The sequence below is a fragment of the Pundamilia nyererei genome, unplaced genomic scaffold (genome assembly GCF_000239375.1).
Source record: "Pundamilia nyererei isolate P.nyererei 1_Seehausen unplaced genomic scaffold, PunNye1.0 scaffold00043, whole genome shotgun sequence".
NCBI lineage: Eukaryota > Metazoa > Chordata > Actinopteri > Cichliformes > Cichlidae > Pundamilia > Pundamilia nyererei.
The window spans coordinates 1,426,315-1,451,134 of NW_005187444.1; the positions used below are offsets into that span (position 1 = coordinate 1,426,315).

At 40.1% G+C, this 24,820-nt stretch overlaps 2 protein-coding genes across 3 annotated transcripts in view; both read left to right on the top strand.

Annotated features, from left to right (window-relative positions):
• The window catches only part of adpgk (ADP-dependent glucokinase), a 7,432-nt gene extending 5,659 nt beyond the window's left edge, over positions 1-1,773 (top strand). The window contains exons 7-8 of one of the 2 annotated variants that reach the window (XM_005731439.1): positions 110-208; positions 351-1,773. In XM_005731439.1, coding sequence (XP_005731496.1) covers positions 110-208; positions 351-914 — 663 coding nt within the window. In that variant the 3' untranslated portion in view covers positions 915-1,773. The remainder of the gene's footprint in view (positions 1-109; positions 209-350) is intronic. The other variant, XM_005731440.1, reaches the window with a different exon arrangement.
• Positions 1,774-4,672: 2,899 nt separating this feature from the next.
• ppib (peptidylprolyl isomerase B (cyclophilin B)) lies at positions 4,673-9,673 on the top strand. The gene is made up of 5 exons (XM_005731441.2): positions 4,673-4,924; positions 6,734-6,847; positions 7,016-7,109; positions 7,559-7,743; positions 9,269-9,673. The coding sequence occupies exons 1-5, from the start codon at positions 4,790-4,792 to the stop codon at positions 9,389-9,391; spliced, it is 651 nt and encodes a 216-aa protein (XP_005731498.1). The 5' UTR covers positions 4,673-4,789; the 3' UTR covers positions 9,392-9,673.
• The last annotated feature ends 15,147 nt before the right edge of the window (positions 9,674-24,820 follow it).

The window sequence follows — 24,820 nt, forward strand, 5'->3', positions numbered from 1 at the left end:
ATCGTTCTATCGCCCAGCTCTACTTAGACGTAAACACCGGCCTGAGACTGAGCTGCCTTGACGAAGGTTTATGCTATATAATTCTGGGATCTTTGCTTCCTGTCTGCAGGCTGTCTCGGCCATATCTGACATCCGTAAAGACATTCCCATCCACCTGGAGTTGGCGAGCATGACCGACAAAGACTACATGAACAGCATAATGCAGGAGGTACATGTGGAGCGCAGCTGTGGCTCTGAGTTTTAACAAAATCTCTTCCAGCAAAGATTCATGTGCTTAGTGTCTTCACATCCCCGTGGAGTTCTGTATATTTAAAGTTTGTTTGTTTGTTTTTTTTCCTGATTCCTGTTAGCAGGTTATGCCCATTGTCAGCTCCATTGGGTTGAACGAGCAGGAGCTGCTCTTCCTCTCTCAGGCCGGAGAGGGACCTCATTCAGAAATGGAGGCCTGGAAAGGCATCCCGGATGTGGGTCGGGTCAGCGACATCCTCCTGTGGATCCTGGAGCAGCACGGCCGCAGTGAGCCATCGTCAGAAGCCGATCTCACTCGGATCCACTTCCACACGCTGGCCTACCACATTCTGGTTACAGTAGACGGATACTGGGGGAACCAGGTGGCGGCGGTGATGGCCGGAGCGCGGGTGGCCTGCAATCAGGCCTGTGGCCTCCAGTCTGTCGATGTCAGCAAGGTGGAGCTCAGAGCCCCTCTGGAGTTTTATAGCTCCCACATTGAGCCCCGGGAGCAGCTGTCCCTGAACCCAGCAGAGCCTGTTACAGTGTGGCGCCGCGGAAACGTCACCTTTTACTTCACACCGGTGCTGGTCTGCAAGCGCCCGCTTCGGACAGTTGGGCTCGGGGATGCCATCTCAGCAGAGGGACTGCTTTACTCAGAGTTACTTCCCCAGCAGCCTTTCTGAGGTTTGCTTCCAGCGGACTGTCAGCATGGCAGACGGTGAGAGGAGCTTAAAAGAACCGGAGAGATCTCAACTCCTACCGTGGTCGACGGGATGGAGTTGCCAGATCTCCAGTTTTAAATCCAGCCCTTGGACTCATCCAGCCTGCCCTGATCCCCTCTGTTGTCCCTCCTTCATTTTGTTCGGGCTGACACAGAAACTAAGGTCGAACTTTGCTGCGAGGTGGCCTGAGGCTTGAGGCTATGCACTGGATGCAGTTCGAAAGCCATCTTCGCAAACTCCAAAGAGTTTTGTCGGCTCAGCAAAATTTCCTTCTGACCTGCATATCTTCAGTATGCTGTGCCTTGAGAAAATACACGAGAAGTTATTGTTAAATATTTTATCCATATTATAGAGCTGAACAAACAAAAATGACCTTGAAGCTGTGACACGAACAGCTGAAACTGGAAACGGATGCACATGTGACCATGTGGTAGAGTTAAGCGATAGATTTGCTTCTTCAACTTTGGGTGCATAGAGCTTAGTCAATAGAACAGCTTTAAAGGGTTATTCTGTCATGTTTATCAAGCATTACTCAGTGTCTGACTTATTTACACGTAAGAACTGTTATCTATGTTATCTAAGCATACTTGACTTTGACTTTATATTATTTCTTAGCACAGAGAAAACACTAGACTGTGACAACTTGTGTTTTGTTTGTTTGTTTGTTTGTTTTTCTAGTGTTTGACCAAAACACTCTGGCATACTATGACATTTTAAGCTTGAAACCTCTACAGCACCATCCTTATTTTTTTAATAATGAATAAGAAAGTCTCATATGGCGACTTGAAATATGCTTCTGAAGCGGGTCCTTCTTTATGCAGTAAAGCTCTGTTTACAGTGAGATACCAGCTATTTAACTTAAAATGGACCTGTTATTGCTTATCTTTCATCTGTCCCGTGTATACTGTTAATAAGGGTTGATGCTCATATTAAACCGGGCCGAAATTGCAAAAATTATGACGTCCTACGTTCAGGTAATCCCCGTAAGATAAAAGCTGAACTTGGGCTGCATTAAACACCTGGTTTCGGATGTTTGTTTGTTTTTTTTTCTCTTTTCTTTCTTGGCTCTATCTGATGTCACTGAGGGCTTAGACCTGTAGTTTAATTCTTCTATTTTCGAGGGGCAGTCAATCCAAAAGGCGCTTGTTTCAGACTGTAATTGCCACAGTAGCTCCTCATTAGAGATAAAAACAAGTAAAAGACGTTGTCAGAGTTACTGCAGTTTTTTTCCTGTTTCAGGCATACAACCTCTAATCATGTCACACGATCAGCTTGAATCAGTGAAAGCTGGCCAGTATGACTCCTCTGCTTACAGCCCTAGCATATAAGGAGATTCTTCTTCATGAGCTCTTGTTACTGGTTTCTGTATCACTTACAGTATGTAAAATAATGTTTTGTATACCTCAGACGGCCACTAAAGGCACGCAATAATAATAATGGAGTCTTAATGCAACCCTATGACACAGACGAGAGTGACATTTTCGTTTAGCAGGACCGTTTCTTTGCACTAGCGGAGGCGGCAGGTTTGCCGAGAAGGTGAATGTAAGCTGAATTCTCAAAACTCCTGCTTTTTTTCTTTCTTTCTGTTTTTAAGCAAGTACAATCTGTTCAACTTCACATACTTCATATTACGTCTTGCATGTTTTTAACATTTCTGTCATTTGCATTTGTCATTAAAATGTATACGGAGAGAGAGAAGTGTGTGTCGTGCGACTGCTGATGCAGAATATTACGTGTGTTTGTGTGGGCTGTAAGAGATAATGAGTCCTGATAGACAGAATTTTAAGAAGTTTTTTCCCCCCTTTATTTCTTAATGGGTTTGTTTTATTTGTTTCTCATCATTTACCTGCTAAAATAAAATCAATTGATGAACTTACAGTGGAACATTTGTCTTAAAATGGAAATTAGATGCTGTTGTGAGGTAATTTGCATTTGTGGTTCAATAAACGTGTAAAAGGTCCAGAAACACGGTGTTGATGGATCAGTGCTGTGTTAGGTGGCGAATAAATAAATTTGAGTCTCCTCTGTACTTGAACTGCATGATTTGATTCCCATTCTGGTGTTATGTGACATGAAATTTTCTATAGGCTAAGGAGCTTGGAAAGAAAGGGGTTGGACTTCTTCAAGCCACACTAGTATGATTTTTTTTTTTTTGTTAGTTTTCCAGCATTTTGCATAGCTTTCTGGTAATTTTATTCATTTATTGGTGCTTTTCCATTAGTTTGTAGATATTCTGTCTCTTGTTTTGCTTCTCACTTTAGTTGCATGTGCATGCTTTGTCTTTTTGTGGTAGTTTTTTATTTTTTTGTTGCGTCTCTTCTGTATTTGTGATTGTTTTCTGTCTTGTTGATCATGTTTGTGTCTCTTTGTGGCCTTTAGGATATCATTTAGGTTGTTTTGTGTTACACTTTTGGGTGAATAGTGCTGTCCCCTCACAGTAAGAAGGTCCTGGGTTTGAATCTAGTCCAACCTTATATTTTTTTCCTTCCTCTTCCTTAGTTACATAAATGTATTAGTGTAATAAGGCCAGACTCATTGAGACCCTGGTTGGCTGTCTCAGTAGTCTACAGTATCAGTGGTTTGTGTGCATAAAGACCACCACATCCATCTGCAGATGGATTCTAAACTTCCTCACAAACAGGCCCCAGGTGGTGAGAGTTGGTAAGCACACCTCCTCATCACTCATCCTAAACACAGGTACGCCACAGGGTTGTGTGCTTAGCCCCCTCCTATATTCCCTGTTCACACACGACAGTGTTGCTAAACAAGAGTCCAACATCATCAAGTTTGCGGATGACACAACCATCATAGGCCTCATCACAGACAATAATGAGACGGCCTATAGAGAGGAGGTGATGGCACTGTACGAGTGGTGCCTGGAAAATAACCTGACTCTCAACATCAGCAAAACTAGAGAGATGATAGTGGACTACCGGAAACGACCAGTCAGACAACACTTAAACACACACAACACAGCACTCAGAAGCTACCCTACAGCTTCACAAGTACTCTGTTTAATCTGCACTGGTCACTTCACTTTATTGTTATTGATATTTATATTTAAAAGTGCAATACTGTAATTTTCTGCTGCTCATTCCTGTGCAACATCCCATCTGCCCTCCCGTCATATTTCTTTTCAAGATTTTCTTATTTAATCACTAGTGTACATATATTTATATTTATAGATACATATATATTTAGTCATCTTTTCTCTTTTACCATGTCTCTCTAATATTTTGCTCCTATTTTTCTATTTGTTTTTTTTATTATTATTTTATTATATTTTCTCCTACTGTATCATGCTGCTGAGTGACTGCTGCTCGTCAAACACATTTCATTGCAATGTTGACCCTGTGCTAACTTGCATATGACAAAACTTAAAACTGAAAAACACAAAGCAAAACACATTTTTAAGGCAACTTCTAATTTTATCTGCAGGTATAAAACCTTGTTTATTATGAATGATATCGGTAACAAAGTGAGCCTGGCAGAAACTGGTCTGTGTAAGGACAAGAAAACCCATCGTCCATACGTTTCTTACGGAAACATTTCTTTTCCATTGTTAGGAATACTTGAACACTCAAAAGAGAAAAAAAATGAATGTTACGCGTCTACATTTGATTGGCTTATCCGGTACGTGATCCAATCAAAGCTCCGTGCGTCTCTGCGCAGGGTTGAAACCCCGCCCCTGTGTGGTCGAGCCGGCCTGTAGCCTTTGGAGAGGGCGCCTCCACAGTCTCCACCCCCGGATACCCACTCACTCCTTCCCCCCGGCCCTTTATAAACGTAGCATCGCTAACAGGCCGTTCCCGGGCTGTTAATTTTTTTTCTCGTTGATGGTTAGACTCTGTGAGAGAAAGATGAAGTTCCTCATAGCTGTTACAGTTATTGTGGGATCCCTGATTTTTCTCGCTTTCCCGAATGGCTCGGCTGCTGACGAGAAGAAGAAAGGCCCCAAAGTAACAGCGAAGGTGGGTGTTAGCCTGTTAGCAGAAATCTTTGCTCTTATTTCTCGCTGTGCACTGATGCTAACGGGAAGCTGCAGCTTATAAAGCCACGTCACAACCAAGCTGGCCTGCAGGACGCCGTCTGCTTGGCTAAGCTAGCAGACGTTTAAGCTTCTCCGATATCAGCTGTGATTGCATTTATAGAGCACTCCGTGAGGTCAGGACTAAACTGACGCTGATGGACTAATATCCCAGAGCTAGCTGTCCATGGAGATCATGGAGCTAGCTCGCCAAGAATGTTAGGCCTTTATCTTAACTATGCAATCCCAAACACATTGTTCATAAATGGCCCCACCTTTCTTTGGCTTTTCCTTATCTGTTCATTTATTTATCTAATATAAAGAGATAAAACTGCAGCTGTGTGGGGTTCGGGTGTTTTTGTCTGGCATATTGTGTCTGGTTTGTCCACGTCTACAGATTGAAGGAGGCTCTAAACTGGCCGTTAACTGAGCCATCATGTTGGAACAGACTCACTATAAAACCCGATAAGTAACATCAAGTAGTTGCTTTCATTATTAGATAAATGTATAATATGTGGTGTCATAGGTCAGAGTTGAATTTAAGCAAGATTTTTCCTCCCGTGGTTTTATCATGCAATCAAAGGATGTCGTAGGTGAATAAATAAACTGCTGAACATGTTAGTTAGACTTCTCGCAATAATAAAGCCAGCTGAAACGATATTTCGGTGTTATATTTTATACTATAATACAAAAAAGAGGGGGAAACCCTTTTAGTCTTTATACGACTTCACACATTAACCATCGGGACTTTTATGTTGCAGGTCTTATAAGATTGATATTCAACCAAAAAAACAACAACAACAACAAAAAAAAAAAAACACCAGGGATATTTTGAAAATTAAAATTGTCCTTCAGTAGCGAGATTTCCCCAGACTCAAAATCTGCATTTTGCTGTTTTTGGCCATTAGATGAAGAAAAATGTACTAAATGTGTTCTTCAGACCTACCACCAAATAACTGCAAGTGCCTTGACAACCTCAAAGGGAAGAAAGGCACAAAAAACTTCAGTCTAATGATTGCTCTTGCTTTGCTTACATGAGCAGTCTTTAAAAGTCTTATAATTTCACATGGAAGTGTCTGCAGGAAAACTACTCGGGGAGGTTAGGTTGCAGCTGTCAATTCATTAAATTACATGGAGTTTAATCTTGTCAGTGTTGTGGAGAACATAAACTACCTATTTAAGTATTCTGACCCACCAGTTTTTACTTTTTGTTAAATATCAGTGACTTGGCTCAAGCTGTGGAGGGGGGGAGGGGGCTTTGAGCACTGATCCTGGGTTGGTAACCTGGTTCTTGGGTCACGAATCAGGACATCACCTCTCCCAGGAAGGAGGCAGAGCTAGTTCAAGAGATTGAGAACTAAAATTAGATGTAGCTGGGCTCACCTCCACACACAGCTTGAGTTCTGGATCCAGTCTTCTGGTGAATGGTGGAACTATAGAGATGGGGGGCAGGGAACGTAAGGTTCAGAGTTGAGCCGCTGCATTTGCCTAAAATGATGCAAATGTTAAAGCATTTGGACGCCTCCTTCTCTGGCTGGACGGAGGACATGCTGTCTGTCTGTGTCCTGCTGAAGACCATGGCAGTGGTAGCTTGGGACAGTGAGCGCTGGGTTACTCTGCTTGGAGTACTACCGTCATGCCTGCAGAAGAATGTGGATGGATGGAAATCCATTAAAAAAATCATTTTTTTGAAAAAACAAAAACATGTGTAAAATGATTTTATTAACTGCCTTTTTAAATGTATTTTTAATAGGTTTTCTTCGACATTAGAATTGGTGATGAAGACGTTGGAAGGGTTGTCATCGGACTGTTTGGGAAAACCGTTCCCAAAACAGTTGACAACTTTGCTGCCCTGGCAACAGGAGAGGTGAGAAGCCATTTCTTTTGTCACCATTGGCCATTTTATTTGTGAATAAACTGAAGGAGGTGATTTGGTCAAAATGGGCAGAAACTAAAATCAGTATTTCTCTGCTCATTCATTTCAGAAGTTTCAAGTGGTGCTCATGATAATTTTTTGTAATTTGCAATTGAACAGAAAGGATTTGGATATAAGGGCAGCAAATTCCACAGAGTCATCAAGCAGTTCATGATCCAGGGTGGAGATTTCACCAGAGGAGACGGCACTGGAGGTGAGACGTCAGGACTTGACAGATTTTTATTTTTTTTTCTAGCAGGAAATAATTTGCATTTTCACTGTCCTGGGTTTACAATGTACCAGGGCTGGGGTTAGGCACGTAATCACAATCTGCCGACATAGTTAAGTCTCTCTGTCCATAGTGTGGTTAGCACATTGGTTTGGCAAGTAAAAGGTTATTCATTCAATTCTAGCCAAATCCAAAGACAGTCAGCATCAACATATCTATTGTGTGCTAAGAGCCTGTTCAGCTCACAAACACTCCTTTACCATTTTTGTGGCTTTACTAGTCGAGTTCATTCCGAGAGCGACTGCTTTCAGCGTTCCTGAATAATTAAAGTGAAGATAAGCGTTTGCAGCAATCAGGCCATTCAAATGAGTTGCAAAGGTCAGTGCAGGGAGGGAGTGGAAATGGCTAATATATAAACCTTTTTCTCTTTGAAGGCAAGAGCATCTATGGAGACCGTTTCCCTGACGAGAACTTCAAGCTGAAGCACTACGGGCCCGGCTGGCTCAGCATGGCCAACGCTGGCAAGGACACCAATGGCTCCCAGTTCTTTATCACCACAGTTCAGACTCCATGGCTGGATGGGAAGCACGTGGTGTTCGGAAAAGTCCTGGAGGGCATGGTGAGTGTAACACTGAGTCATGTAAATGGCTGAAGGGGTTCAGGGGAAATTATCACCTGAAATATGAATTCTAGGAGCTGATCTGAGCTACTAAAACAGACATTTGATCAGTTTATTGTTCAATTTCTTACTCAGGTTTAGCAATTGGGGAAAATAAAATAATTGCAATAAAATTATTTCCCTTCTTATAAATCAGGCACACATATGTGCTGTTAAGTTTAAGCCGAGACAACTAAAATAGTCAGTAAAATCTGCCTAAAACTGTAAAGAGTTTTTGTAGGTGAGCCCATGCAAACATAAATAACAGTTGCATGCTGCTGCTGCTGCTGCTGCCTTTGTTCCCAGATCTTTGACCCAGTTTAGGCATGTGTGACGCCAAGGAGTCACTGCGGATGTACGCAAGTCCAGACATGCCTGGAATTCTCGGCAGGCTGGCACGAGCTTGTCTGTGTCCTTTTGAGTCGATGCTTTCATACAAAGTCGGTTTGAGTTTCTAAACTTGTTGCTTTTCCCGTAGTTTGGTTTCTTTTCACAAACTTTAAGAAAACCAGAATGGGGCACTACAGACTACATGAGGTCATTGAGCCAGCTTACTGACCTGATGGGGGAACTGTAGCTCAGGAGATTGTGGGTTGTATACTAATCAGGAGGTTGGCGGTTTGATCCCTCATTGGCTTCTCTAGTCTGCATGTTAGAGTATCCTTGGGCAAGATATCTAAACTCTGAGTTTCTTCTGAGGCATCATCAGTGTGTGTGTGAGTGTGGCTTTTAAAACAAACAAAAAAAGCACTAAATGTTTGTGTGAATGAGGCTTGCAGTAAGAAAGTGCTTTGAGTGCTCAAAGAGTAGAAAACTGCTAGTAGCTTTCCACGTGTCTGGGTGTGAGATCAAAAGTAAATGCAAGGTAGAAAGTGGTACCACTGTGTGCTCTGCACATCAAAGCAGCACAACATAATTTATAATTTATCATACAGTGTGTTTTTTTTCCCCCTAAACTTCTAGATATGTCAGGTTTTGAAAATACATGGGAAAATGTAAGGGAGAGCACGATGAGTTAGGATGAAGTGGTGTGCGTGACTCCAAAGTTGCCAAAAGTATGTGACGATTAGCTGGAAATTAAGCGTATGCAACACCCAAAGACCCCTGCACTGTTACAGTAGTGGGCTTCAGCAGTGGTTTCTTTCTAACCAGTATTTATTCAGGTATTAAAACTACCAGTTTAACCAAGTGGAATGCAATTAAGGACATTACTCCAGTACTGTACTTTGTTCTTTAAACTGTAAATAAAGTGCACTATGCATTGTAGGCCATAAATTGCATGTAGCAATATATAAAGTTATGCAAATGTTTTTATTAAGCTTTCAAAAAATTGTATTTTGTGTGGTTCAGGGTTAAACTGTACATTGCTCAACTTTGACCAAAAGAGGAGTACATTTCTTTCAAATTAACCCTGTATTGATTTTATGTACTTATTGTCTTGTTGAGGGGGAAAATGTAACTGTACGTTCATCGTTTTATCTTCTAGGACGTGGTGAAGAAGATCGAGGAAACTAAGACCGACGGGCGTGACAAACCTCTGAAAGATGTCATCATTCACGACTGTGGGAAAATTGAAGTGGAGAAGCCATTCGCAGTCGCCAAGGAGTAGAGCGCTGCTGTAAGGTTAATAAGAGAGCCGGACTGGGGAAGGAGGGGGCAAGTGGGTGGGTTTAAGGAGAAATCGTGCAGGCAACCTCGTTTTAACACTCGGCTCTGTGGTCCAGGGGGAGGGGTTTGGGGTAATTCAGTGGCTGCTGTCTTAATGCACCAGAAAAGGATCAACTTCAAGCAACCGTGACAACATACTGGGTCCATTTAACAACGAGCATTCCAAGGTGCACTTTTTTTGTAAGAAAAAGGAAATGAAATCTGAAATAAAGGTTTCAGTTTTTGTTAAACTGATGTGTACATTTCATTGCGGTCTCCTAGAAGCTCATGTATTTAATGCATTTACATAAAAGATCGGTTTGGTTTTAACACAAGGTTTTTATGAAGTCACGCAGTTCTTCTTGTGAGCACTAGGTGGAGCGACTTGCCTGCTGTTATCGCAGGGAACTGAAACCAGAGTGTGAAGCTCAGTGCGGCACCACAGAGAGCAGAATAAAGTATAATTTTCAACAATTTCTCAAAGTATGGGTTTTTACAGAAATAAGTTTAGTTGATAACCAGGAAGCCGCACTGAGGTCAATTCTTCACAAAGGAAACTATAACCGAAGTGTCAGCCATACAAACTCGAAGGCCACCACATAAAATGGGAAAACATGATCTACAGATGCCCTCAACAAACGCGAGCCCAGTGGCCTTGAGGAAAATGAGCCCTTCACTGTGAAATTTCTCAACAGTCTGTTAAATTCTGCAACGTACAGTTTCATTGCAGGTGGATATTTGTTTTGTAATCAGTGGCAGAAAGCAAGCTTTCAAAAGTCAAAGGTGCTTCTGCTAATTTCTGTGAAGCGGGGGGGGGGTTAATGTGGCTCCATCACCATAGCAATCCACGTTGTGAAATCCTGACATGTCAAGGCTGCTGGTGGCGTAAAATGAAGAACATATTACAATATACAGTCAAAATGGTACAAGGAGGTGTTCAAAGAAAAACTTTGAAAGATCTCTAGAAAACCTGGAGGACTGTTGGTCAAGAGAACCTTTAAAAAGTTAGAGAATCTGGTCCATTGGATGCAAAATAAAGTAATGAGGGTGGCTCAAGACTTTTGCAAAAAACTTTTAACGTCAGAATATTTCTCTGCTTATGCAGTCAGTGCAAGCAGTTGTCAGACAAACTGCCACAGAGCAGTGACTACGGAGCCTAAAAAGGGAAAAAATAGAGAATTAAGTAACACATTCATTGTCATGTGTGTCAGACATACAAAGATGTGATTGTGCTCCTGCTCCTCACCTCTAAACACTAAAGGACACTTCTAGTTAAAGGAATTTAAAGTTGTCAGCAGCTGGTGGCATTTGTGTGCCGCACTTGGCTTTAATCAAAATTGTAATTGTAGTTAATTATTGAGACATTCAATTAATAATTTTAAGATATTTAATTAGTTGGTTTTGGCTCCTCATCCTCTAGTCAAAAACAGGAATGAGCATAAGAAATCCACCAGCGAGGTTTTAAAAATGTAAGACCGCTAAATTTTGCCTAAATAAGTTTTATGACTAATAAATGTTTGATTAGCTGTGTTGAAACATGGTTTGCACGAAGATTTTGCATCATGGGATAGTTTCCTAAAAATAAAATGGCGTACCTCTCACTACTTTCATGGGGTATCATCATCTACCTGAGTTCTGGATTCCAGTGACACTGGCTACTCATAGATCTGGAGTTATATCCAGTAACCACTGTTTTTCTTTTAGAGAAGCAGAGTAATAAAGAGCAGCAGGAGGCCCAGTGGAGAGAATCAAACCCGGCAGCTGCACTCTGTAGACAGAGTAGGGATGTGTTTTAATATCACGCTGCTCCTGTGGCAAAGCCAACGCTCTAAACACGTTTGTAGACAGGTGCGGTCTGTTGAGTTAAAATTAACAGGAACTGTTCACCTTTTTTGCATTTAGATTAAAGATTTGCTTTGAATCATAAATGTACCCCGAATACGAAGCACATAAATAGCTCATTAATATACACGAGCAGCAAATGAAATGTCCTTGAACGATGCAACACTGTGTTGCTTTAGGTTGCAATTTTGAGTAGAAAGGAAACATGGGAAGTAATATTAGGCTTCACAGCTTTCCTGTTGATAACAGGAGAGGAAAGGAGTGGGAAAATGCTTGTGAACAAAAAACAGCTTCTGCTCCAAGAGCCATGCCCAGCACATCTTTCTTTCGATGTATAGTATTTGATGGTGTGCTGACAGTTTTCTTCAACAAGGAGTGTAAACACCCTGAAACATAGAGTAAAAATCTCTTTATGAAAAAGGGAAAGAAAGGAGAGGATCCTAGAAACAATGTGTCTAACCAAATACTTGCTCTGAATCTCATTACTTTGGCTTCCTGTGAGGAATCTTGGAGTCAATTTTGACCTTCAATGCACATGTTAAACAAATATGCAGGATATCTTTCTTGCTTTCTTGTGTTGCACAATATGTCTAAAATGAGAAAAATCCTGTCAAGTGTGAGAAGTGTGTGAAACTCACTCACTCATGTTATTATAGGTTGTCCTGAAAACTCTGAAAAGCCTTCAGTTGATCTAAAATGCTGCAGCAAGAATAGTGACTAGGCTACAAAGAGAGAGCATATTTCTCCCATACTGCTTCTCTTCATTTGCTTCCTGTTAAACCCGGAAATTTAAAATCCTTCTCCTCACAAACAAGGTTTGAATAATCAGGCCCTATTTTATTTTAAGGACATCATAATACCGTATCACCCAAAAACAGCTCTTTGTTCTCAGCCTGTGGGCTTACTTGTGGGTCCTAGAGCAGCGGTCTCCAACCTTTTTTGCGCCACAGACCGGTTTATGCCCAACAATATTTTCACGGACCGGCCTTTAAGGTGTCGCGGATAAATACAACAAAATAAAACTAGTACCGGTACTGAAAAAAGAAGATTTATTCATAACACACGTGAAAAGACCCAGGAAAACAAAATTAACGACAAAAACAATAACAAAATAACGCTGAAAACCGATAAAAACCCTGAAAACCATACATTTCACACCTGAGCCTCAACTCTCACGGCCCGGCACCAAACGGTACCGGTACCGGTCCGAGGCCCGGGGGTTGGGGACCGCTGTCCTAGAGTATGTGAAAGTAAATTGGAGCTCGAGCCTTCAGCTTCCGGGCGTCTCTTCTGTGGAACCAGCTCCCAGTTTAGTGTAAACTTTTATCATTTCAGCTTCAGCCATCTGAACAAAAACAAACTACAGGTGCACACCCCGTACCTGCATACTGGAAAGACTAGGAAAGCAAAGCTGATTTTCAGATGTTGTTGATTGTGAAGTTGCATAATTACAGAGTGAGGAAAAGCTTTGATTGGAGTGTAATTAAGATTAAATCACTGTAATGTGAAGCTATAGTCCTCCAACTTCAGACTCCAAACAGCTTTCAGTGCTAAAATCTAGGCCTCCCTTAAGGGAAATGATTTTTAAATGGTTGTCAACAATCAGGCCAAAAGAAAATATTTTAGGAGACCAAAATAGCAGATCTGGGCCCTGAAGTCCTTGTTTTGCTCAAATTCACTCAGGCATTGTATGACTCATTAGAATCAAAATATGGAAAGAATGCCCCAGAGTTGGCACAACCGTGGTCTTGGTTAAACCCTCTGTTGTTCAGTTTGGCCTTGTTTGTGACGATTGGGATTTGTTCAGTGAAACTGTGTTATTCTTCACTTACTGGCGTTGCTGGAAAAGCCATGACGGGCCGGACATATCTGGCATAGCTTCCTGCAAGAGGCTTTGTCAAAGAGATTAAACGAACACTGGAGAGAATCACAACAAGAAGCATGGAAGCTTTCGGTCACACAGGAGCACCGAACGTCCTCCTCCTGCCCTTTTGCCATCGTGTTTATCTATTCTCTGCCACAGTTTAACAGCAGGAAATACACAACAGGTCTACATGGGGTCATTTTATTTAAAGATGAACCAGATCTGAAAAGAAAGATCCTCTGTGCTTCTGAGTGCTGATGTAGGATATAATGTTGTTCTAACTTTAACCAGTCCATTTATGAAAGAAACCGATAAAACACTGAGGTTACCCGTGCTTATTTATAGGGAGAGAATTGATAAGAATTTAATATTTACACTTCCATTATCTATATCACATATCAATGAAATTCCTTATTGATATCTTATTGATTCTCATTGGGCTCTCACTGACTCCACTTTGAGTGTCACCACCATTGCTAAGCAGCATATCAAAAACATTACATTCTTGCAAAATTATTGCCTGCATTGTGGTCAAATGTTCAGTTTTGTGATCAGGATCATACAGTAAATCATAAAGTAATTATTACATATAAGCACACGTTTCTTAAATGTAATGCAGGGAAAAAATGATTCATTACACAACTTGACTTTCACGTTTCTCTGTAAAATAACCTGAAGCACACTGTCTTATAATTACCATTTAACAGTATAATCCTGAGGCTACAGGGCTGGGCTCGGCACTCGGCTTCAATGTCACTCTGGGTTCTTGGCTAGCTTAGCCTTAGCATGCTAGCTAAGTTGTGTTAGCCGCTTAATGCAGTTGTTTCTCTTACATTCGAGCTCTCATCTGTTTGTGACTAAAAGTAAAAGTGATGTCCTTATTCGCTCTGTAGACTGCACCACCCTTTTCATCCTCTTAACTAAAATCTGCCGATTAGTGCAACTGAAAGTGGAACTGATTAGTGCAATCAATAGGTAACAAGTCCAAGATACGGAGCTACTGGGAACCAGTTTGCCACAGGAACTGGTTCTTGATCCCTGTTCCTTCTTGTTTATGTTACATTAAATCGCAGATATTAAATTGCCTCAGTTTTAGTATTGAAAGATATTCCATGATGTCAGGGCTGGCTATAGAAAAAAAAAAAGTTTTATGAGGCCCACCTGGAAACTCCACGATTTCCTTCTGTTCAGATTAGACCGATAGCTTTGTTTTTGTGGGTGCAACTTGTCATATTTGCTCAACCTGGCATGAAAGTTGAACAAGTTTTTTTACAGTCTGCTTTACATAAATTTTGTTTCAGTTAAGTAATTTTTGGTTTGATTTTTTTAAGTTTAGTTTTAGTAACCTATAACTTCATTCATCAAGCAAATTTTATTTTCAATCTCTATGTCTGGTATCAACATTTTTCTGACAGCATTTCATCACTTCTTTGTTATCAGAAAACATAATCCAGGCAATATCGCCCGAAGTCATATATGCTTTATTTGCCTTTTGAAAAATATTCTGTTTATATTCTCAGTAAAAGGTTTGTGGATTAACAGACACACATGTGTGAATGGGTGGATGACTGGTTGTGTAAAGCGCTTTGGGGTCCTTAGGTACTAGTAAAGCGCTATACAAATACAGGCCATTTACCATTTACAAGTCAAAGGTGTGTGTTTTACATTTTGCTGAAAACAGATGAGTTTTTGTTGAAATAGGCCTCAGGTTTGTTCACTTTAAAAAAAAACCCAAAAAACTATCAGTTAATATACAAACTGACATATTTTAAGCCCCTAACACTTGAGATAACAGGCATCGTGTCTTTACACAGGCAATGCCTCCTCAGGACGTAAAGAAAGTAGTACTTTATTTCTTTGTGTTTTGCATTGTTCTTGTCCAGGAATTTAAATTTCCTCTCCAGCCCGAGGTCACATGTCTTGGTGTCTGTGATCTGATCTCTATATAAAGCATTGAATAGACTGCAGTCATTACCTTTTGGCCAGGCAGAGCTGTTCTTGTTCAGTTTGGCTGGATGTCAAACACAACTCGGTGGTTCTGTATTCATGACAGAGCTCACTGCACTCCTGGGGACCTTGTCAGGGCTTTAGTATTTCATTATCGATGAACTGGGTCATGATGATGGGTTTAATGATTAAAACCTGGCCAGATGGTTTAAAACACATAAAATTGGTTTGATAGCAGCTTCTTGTTGGCTCAAAATGAGCTTCTAGGGGGTGAATACAGATATAAGAATGATTGGCCCGTCTATTACTTTCTGCTTTACGCACACTTTAATATTTCCTTAACAGAAACCAAATGCTATCAGTGCCTAAGTACAATTGTATAGTTACCTCTGCCAAGGAGGTTATGTTTTTGGTATTGTGTGTGTGTGTGTCATTCTTCTTGTCTATAAGCACGATAGCTTGGAAAGTTTCAAATGACTTCTGAGAAAATATGTAGGCTGTAGAGCGGGGTCATGTTAATAATCCATTAAAATTAGTTTTATATCCATCAAGGCCTTCAAGGTCAACTTAATGATTCATTGGTCATAAATTGACAAAAAGCCTTATAACTGAAAAACTATGATTCTTACAAGTGATGTGCATTATCAACATATAAAAAGCCCTAACCTGCACATAATGATTAAAATATGATGTCACATGTGACGTCTGACCTCTCCTTCAAGGTTTTAAAACCACGTTTCTTACAGCTATTGTTTGTGTTGGCAGCATACAGCCTTATAGAAAATAAAATATATATGGAGACGCTAAATATCATGTCATATTGACCATATTTGACCTCTGACCTCGCTTTTACATTTCACATCTGCCTTTCTTTCATGTTGAAACCCAAATGCGTTACACCTTCAAAGAAAGTATTGTCAGTTGGAAGAGAATGAACCCAGTTTGAAATATAGTGTAGTATCATATTGTTTAAGAGCTCAAGTTACTTAACAAGGTGAATAACAAAACCTGCACTTCACACTTGTTTTTCATGGACTGCAAACTTCTTAAAGTATGTTTAAAAAGAACAAATAAAAAAAACGAATACACAGAAAATACAGAACAATTCCCTTAAATGTAAATATGTAAATACTGCCCTGAGACTGAGGGCCCTTGGCAGAGGTTTGCGCTCTCAAAGTGTCTTCAACTGAGTTTAGTTCCTGTTAGCTTGTTTCAGTTTAGGCTTTATTGATTCGTTTTAGTTTAGTTTCTATGTTTGTTTGAATGTTTGTTTGCCTGACAAATACATTGATGGTATTTCTCAAACTGTAAGACTTAACAATACCATCTAACATCACTGCTATACAAACATATGATGCTGTCATGAGATGTGTTGTAAAGAGGACGCAAATGCAGACCAGAGAAATAAACAAAATGAAATGTGAGCCTTTAACTTGTTTTCTGCAAATAAAAGAAGTCTAGCACAAAACTGGCAGTCCAAAATGAGCCGGAGCCGAAGAGACATCAGATGCAGAAACAGACAATCACACAAAAACAAAGTCAAGACTCATCTTCACCGAGAAAACCTGCCACCCCATGTAAACTGGAATACATCCATATAAGGATGGGTGGGAAACATGATGACAAAGAGGGATGGAGGCACTAACACAGATAAGACGGAGACACCAAGATATACAAACATACTGAATACTAAAAACATACACGAATGAATCACAAAATCAAAACAGGATCCAAAGACTCAACAAACACTGAACAAAGAACAAGGACAGACACAGTCACACAGACATCCCATAAACACATGAACCATATGCTCCTCAGACTGGTTGTGCTGACAAATTTGACGACACTGACAAAATTTAAGATATTTCCTGTATGTTTTTTTTATCCTAATAAAAGTAGACTCTGCTGTTTTAGTAACTATGACAGATTTCCCTCAGTAATAAATAATATTTTGAACCTGTGTGTCTGATATCTACATTTTTCTGACAGAATTTCACCACTTCTTTGTTTCCTCATGTCTCTTGTGATCAGAAAACACAACCGGGCAGCATTTGCTGTATTTTACTTTATTTTCATTAAACATTTGATTTTAAGGAAGATGGGGTTTTTTTCTTGCATTAGACCTTGACTGTTTTTAGTTTTTACAGATATTTTGAGACTCTAAGGCTTAATGTGAAAGGGATCACATCCGAAGACGCTCTAGTGTCGTCTTTCTTTGTGTTTTGCATTGTTCTTGTCCAGGAATTTAAATTTCCTCTCCAGCCTGAGGTCACATGTCTTGGTTCCTGTGATCTGCTCTCTGTATAAAGCATTGAATAGACTGCAGTCATTACCTTTTGGCCAGGCAGAGCTGTTCTTGTTCAGTTTGGCTGGATGTCAAACACAACTCGGTGGTTCTGTATTCATGACAGAGCTCACTGCACTCCGGGGCCTTGTCAGAGCTTTAGTATCTTTATCATTTTCATGATCAGTAAGAAAAAGCATCAGTAAGAAAATAGATTCTTGGAAGCGATATTATTCGTTGCATTTTTCATATTTTGTGTTTAAACTCTTAATAATTTTCTGATGTTATAGCTTATCAGCTGCTCATCTGGCAGTAGGTCGGTCCATGTTTGTGATTGGTTATGTGCCGCCAATGTAACACACTAGTAGCTAGACCGGAAGATCCTGGATTGATGTATCAAGTTTATGAAGACCTTTATGTGAGTGCTTAGCCATGTTAACCCTAAGATCAGCAGTCAGGCTAAGTGGTGAAGAAATGATTCTGGGTACGCTGAACTTGCTTCATAGTTCAGCTCGCAGCATTAGGCAAGAAGGTCTGATAAACCTGTTTGTAGCAGAATGCATATTATGAGTTTGCTGTCCAAAGATGGCTGGAAGCTAGTGGGAGTTTCTCTTCCAAGAAGCAGGGTTTACAAGTGAAAATGTTCTTTAAAAGGCCAAACTTTTCCTTGGGCACTGCTTGTTCTCTTCAACTGCGGGCCCAGCTACAAACGTCATAACCTCTGCGGCGGAGAGATGTAAATAAAGCTGAGATCAAGTTCAAAATAACAGCCGAAGCACGTTCACATAGATAAGGAAAGCCAAACATGCAGTGTACAACTCAGAGGGGAAGCAGTTCAACAACACAAGTATAAATATACAATACTAGCAGCGGCGTGGGAAAGGTCAGTGTGGGAACTGGGGCTTATTTTTTGTCAATGAGTTTTAGAAATCCTGGCTCTGACTCCGGGACAACAGACTTTTGGGTTCCCACCCAGACCTATATACGAGCAGCAGTGTCACATTAATTTCTTCATTGTTCTCCAGTTTCCCCTCCGGTTTCTCTTCCCCTGCTTTGCAGCCTGCAGAGTCTGTCAGAGTTTTCTTCGGGACGTGGCCCAGCCTGTGGTGACATGCTGGTTCCCACGATCTCCTGCCCTTCCTCCAGAGTCACTACTTGCTCACTGCTCCGGACAGGAAAACAGGGCAACAAGGCCACTGAGAGTGCGTGCTAATTTAAGCAACTCTGCTGGCTCTCCATTGTCTTACATGAGAATTACGTGAAAGACTGTGAGCTGGTGCCTTCTCTGTAACTAAGAGTACATACAAGTTATGAGCGTGTACTAAGCTCGTGCGACACAAATGTCCCTACAAGGACGGAAATATGGAAAAATAGTGGGAATATTTCCAGAGGAGGTTAACTCAAGGTCTCATTTTTCCATAATCTCTGCTCATATTTACAATGTAGTGACCAGCAGTGCTAATCCAATGGTGGGCTACTTAGGTTGCAATTGAAATATCTCAACAGATTTTCATGCTGCACATCTTTCTCGTAGTTTCAAGGTCTGTAGGACTAAACCAGCTCAGTGTAGACGACACTAACTCAAAAGCCCAGAAGACCAAGAGCTTGGTGGGTTTTTGAGCCGAGTGGGTGAGGGAGCATTATAAAACATGATGTGTAGAACATGTGTAGAACTACATGGATGGCAATTTGATATGTTTCTCAGTGACTGAAGCTGGAGTTGCTTTGTCAGAAGCTGGATATGAATATTTGATTCAAAATACAGAGCCATACGTAATTTTCATGTAAAATTGGTCTACCAATCTGTAGACAAATATTTCATATAATGGCACCAGTTCAGAAGTAAACCACTACATCAAGAAGACCACCAGCCTGACCCCCTGCTGATACCCCGACATAATCCCCAGATTTCCTACACACTGCCACCATGATACATCCATCCATTTGCCTGACTGCTGGTGACTGGATGCTATTGCAGCTGTCACAGACTGAGACAGGGGTTGCATGTTCTACAGGTCATAAATCTGTTGCAGAGCTACAGCAAATACATCAGAGTTGATATAACACAATTATTCAAAGATGCTTCTCCAACAGGGATCCCGGTAAATGAAATCTAGTTGGGGCAATACAGGGTTAATGTCTTCCATTGGACCCTTACATGGGCGTAATGATTCAACTTATGCTACACTAATGTTAAAACGTAAGAACAGAACAGAGACAAAATAACATAACATTTATCTTCTAAAATGTTTACATAGTTAAGTTAGTAAAATACATTGTATGTACATTCTATAACATGACATCATCAAACGAATTCAGCATAGGCTTTGTGGCAGTTGGCTTCAGCAAACCTAAAACCTCAGTCAGAGATAATGGGCAACATGACAGCGGGGGTTTTCCATCTCAACACGGATCTTCTTGTTGAGCGTCTCTCATTTGCTTAAAAGAGCGAACGTAAGTGTTTGTATACTAATGTAATACTTACTGGCCCACAAAACAGAAATGAGAACTATTTCACTAAAAGTCTTCTCAGCCCTTTCAGGTTATGCTCTGTGGTGTACATACTTGTCTGTAGCACTGATGGCATTCGTGTTAGGGTTGGGTTAGCGAGTTAGAGGTTTAGAGTTAGCATCCTGTATAAGACTACCAAACATGCCATATAAACATGCCAAATACAACAGCTTGGCCTCACAAGAAGAAGAATTTTATGTTATGTTATCCCTATGTCCATATCCTCTTTCATTTTAATTACAAGAAAGGGTAGTACAAATTTAAAGCTTAAATCTTCAATAGCTTCTGAGATATTCATATTCAAACATTGAATTAATTTGGTCTGAAACTAGTTGGACAGATCATTTTCCAATATCTCTTGATGTGTTCCATATATGAAGCAAAAAAGTTCACAGCAATCATGTGTGCAAACAATAAAATTTATGGGCAAATCAGAGATGGTTGAGCAGAAAATTGGCTGATTTGAGATCCACTGGTTATCACCTTCCCATTAAGTATAAATGCCATAGATTTATGAAGAAAAGGTTCAAAAATTATGATGGCAAAAGCTAACACTGGTTTGCAGTATTTCAGTTTATCGGTATCTGCACAGATATTCACATCAGCATCAGCTGCGACTAACTAATGCTTATAGAAGGAACAGGATAAAAACATGTTTTCACTTCCATTTTCTCCTGCCTGTTTGGCTGGAGCATGCCCAAAAGAAGAAGATATAAAATTTTGTTGGCAATCTGGATCACTGTATTTCTTTTCTGAAGTGGGGTGGACCAGTTAAATAAACAAACAAACAAACAAACAAACAAACAAACACAACTTCATAATAATCTACCTTTCTTTTAATGTAAAAAAGTCAGTAAACATTGTTTTTCAGTGATCCATCCATTTATAACACAGAGATTTCAGCAGTAAGTCTTATTACATTATTGCATTATCTATAGGAGTAGCTCTACAAAAGCAAAAAGTCGTTACAATGAGAGTTTTGGGAATTCAACAAATAAGGTGTTTTACTTTTTAAGGTGGAAACAGTTTTATGCCAGTCATGCATCCTATGAAATTAAGATTTGTTAGTGCCCTATGGGTCAGCAATTGGTGACAGCAGTGAGGAAGAAACCTTGCAGCAGGACCAGGCTCTGAGAGAGGCAAGTAAAACTCAAGAGAGGTTATACAGCTACAAAAAGTAAAGTCAAACTTTTATCACTGTATTTTTTTAAATTATTATTATAATTTTAAAGTTCCTGGGGCCTTAAAACACATTTTTATATAATCTTCATCAGCTTCATCTCAACCTCATGATTAAAAAGTAAGTACAATCACAAAGGACGAAGTCTCCAACTTTTCTTAAATACTGTTCTTAATGCTCTATATCCTCAGTCCAGCATGCTCAGCTAATTAAAGTTGCACCCCCACCTCCAGCCTGAATTCTGACGACACGATAAAATGATAAAGCTGTGACGGGAGGGACGTCATCAAGTGTTCTTCCAGAAACAATAAAAGTTCTGCCGCATTCCTGCTCGTCTAATGGAGTTGGGTAATAGTAGTAGCACCGGGTTCATGGTGACAAGCTAACTGATGGAGTTATGTAAGCCTGTGAAATATTAATCAAACTGTAGTTCCGCAGGCAGTGGCTCTAGTGCCAGATTTTCACATCTGGTTTGAAATAAGAGAAAAACTGAAAGTAAGTGCTTGGATCTTAATGTAATATTTATAGGCTCACAAAACAGAAATAAGGACTAAAACTTGGTATCTTTGCACTAAAAGTCTTCTCAGCCCTTCCAGGTCATGCTCTGTGGTGTGGGTACATGGGTGAGTGGAAATGGGGCAGCAGGACTTGCGTAATAAATCTCATAGCTGAGGGGCGAGATGGGCTTCTTTTAGAAAGAGCCGCTTGCTTGGCACTTCAGGCAACGGAATACACAGTCGATATGGAGCCCGCTGAGAGATTACCCACTTACACAGTTCCTGCAGACTGCGTCATCTGTCCCGAGAGGCCCGTGATCCTGTAGTCCAGATACTGCCTACATCATTTGAGGAACAAACAAATTAAAGGAAAAAATGAAGGTTGGTGATGTTCTGCTGGCCATTTTGATATTTAAAATTCATTTTGCGGCCTTATTTTATGTATTTAAAAAAGCAAGTCAAACTAAAACTCATTTTAACTTGTTAAGAATAAGTCAATAAGTCAATAAGTCAAGAAATAAGATTTTCCCAGATTTTTTTGTGAGGGTTTGAATTTGCAACCGTAATGAGTTGAATTGCAACAGAATCAAAAGTGCTCACCCTTTGCGTAGTACTCTGTCTTCACTGCGTCAACCTCAGCTAGCAACACTACTTAATGGAGTCTACTAATCATAAATGTCAACATATTTCTGGCTCCCATTGAAAATGTGTAGAAATAAAGTATTTTTTGTGGATTAAAACCTAATTGCACAATAAAATTATATTTTATAAATATAGCATGCTATATATCCAAAGACCTTTATAAAGGAATTTTATATATATATATATATACATATAATTCACTTATAAATAGAATATATATTCATTTCAGTTCCATGTTCTTTTCAGCTTCTGGATTAACTCTTTGCAAGTGAATGAACTATTGGACTTGCTATTGGATTAGCTTCTACATTATTTAGCCATGTGGTCCAATGTAAGGAGATCCGTAATTGGTTAAGAGAGAAGAGAAACACCCCGGCAGCCACAGACTTGCACTGCTTAGGAGACCTTTTTAAAAACATGCTTGTGCTGCATAAGGATTCACTTTTTTAAGTTATATGAAGACTATCAAGGGATACTGTATATTTTTCATATAAACGTGGTATATGTCCCCAGTGCTCTGACTATGTACTGTACCTGTGGACTCATGTATGTAGCCCATGTTAGCTTGTGAAAATATTACATCCCAGCAGTGCTAACTAGCTAACTAGCTACCGTGTCTTGCATGCTAATGGAAAACCTAAAGCAGGTCAAGCTGTTCGAACCAGCACCAAGTCCTGTTACCTGTTAGATTAATTCCCACCTCTTGCAGTCCCACTGTCAAAATATTCATAGGCAACATGCTGATTTCCTCTGTTTGAAGACACCTACTGTTAGGGCTGCCACAAACGATTATTCTGATAGTCGACTAGTCACCGATTATTTTTGCGATTAGTCGACTAATCAGATCATCATCCATTGGACGTAAAACGTACAGCTTATTGCACCAGCAGCATCTGCTCTTATATAACTATCATTAGCTTACAGCTTTAAGTGTTTAAGGTATGTGCTAACTAAAAATAAAGACAAGATGATAGTTTATTAAATTTTAATGAAATTTGCAGATTGTTTCGGTGAAGTTTAATAAACTCCTTGCTATCTAAAATATAACAGGACACCGGAGTAAATTCTGGAGCATCTCACACTTCTGATGATCAGCTGTCTGCTTGACGTTTATTCAGCTGTGTAAAAACTATAACTTTAATCTCAGCCAAACCGATTTACTCAGGAACAAATAAAATACTACAAAAGGCCAAACAATAACATGTTTAAGTTATCTAAGTGACTTATATATATCATGTTTAACCTGAGTAGCGAAAGACGGTGGTGGGTTTGAAAACGATTTGCCGGAGTCCGGTGTTCTCACGGCTCTAGTGAGCCTAGCTAACAGGCTAGCTATCGAGCTAGTGGGTAACAGACGTCTCCGAAAACGTCGGAGCGCTTTTGAAAATATGCGGTGTCTTGATAAACTGAGCAGATATTTGAGGTTTACACAGCTACATTCTCGCCTGAAAATATGTTAAACGTTTATTTTGTGACCCAGAAAGAATAATAAGAGTAATATTAAAACTAACTAGCTGCCGCCATTGTTGGAAACTGAGCTGGGCTGCGCTATGAATTCTGGAACACAGTTTCTTCTTCTTCGGGGTTTAACGGCAGCTGGCATCCTTGTACATGCAGTGCTGCCATCTTCTGTTTCAGTCCGTTATTACACTCTTAAATTCTACTACTTATTCCTGCGTCTTTTGTGATCTTACAAAGCTTCAAACGACGCGTCGACTATTAAATCAGTCATCGACGATTTTGATAGTCGACGTAATCGTGACTAGTCGACTAATCATGGCAGCCCTACCTACTGTTTAGTTCTGCTGGAAACAATTAGCAAAATTTGTTTGACAAAACAATGCAATTACTTTGATTCTGTCAGTAAGTTAGAGTCACTTTGAGTAACAAAGGAACCTGTCCAATCTGCTTATAACTCTTACTATTAACGTTCAACCTGACTTATATTTTTTCCTTATTTGAAGACAAATAAATTAAAAAATATTATTTTAAATATCCTTTAAACAATTAGCAGAAATTGTTCCACAAAATTATGACATCAATTCTATCCTGTCAGTATGTTAGAGAAACAAAGACTAACAAAAGAACCTGTCCCATCTCCTTGTAACCGATTAGTGCTGTGGCGCACTAGCTGTCATTAATTGATGAGGTGAGATTACACGTGTCTGGAGATCAGATCAGCTGCAGGTCACACTGACAGCCCTAGCTGGAAACAGTGACACACTCGTGTAGGTCTGCATTACATGGAGACAATCAGCTTATAAAGGCTCTGAGTATGAATGCAAAGGAGGAAGAGTGAGGCTCTCAGCAACACAAAGCACATGATGATCAGTTCTGTCACATAAAGGTAACGTCCTGAGCAAACCTGAGCAGTGGGATCAGTTCCTTTTGGCATTAATTTGATGACAGATTTGTCATAATTTGAAACTAGTAATCCATCCATTGTTTTCATCTTATTCAAAGTAGGGTTAATGTGTGGGTGGACTGGTAAGAGTATTCTAGATTGGCCTTTGACTAACACTCTATCCCCTCCAGCTGGATCCGGAGGTCCTCCAATGAAGATGGAGAGATATAATCTCTCCATATAATGGGTTGGTTTTCCAGCATGACAATGGCCCCAAACA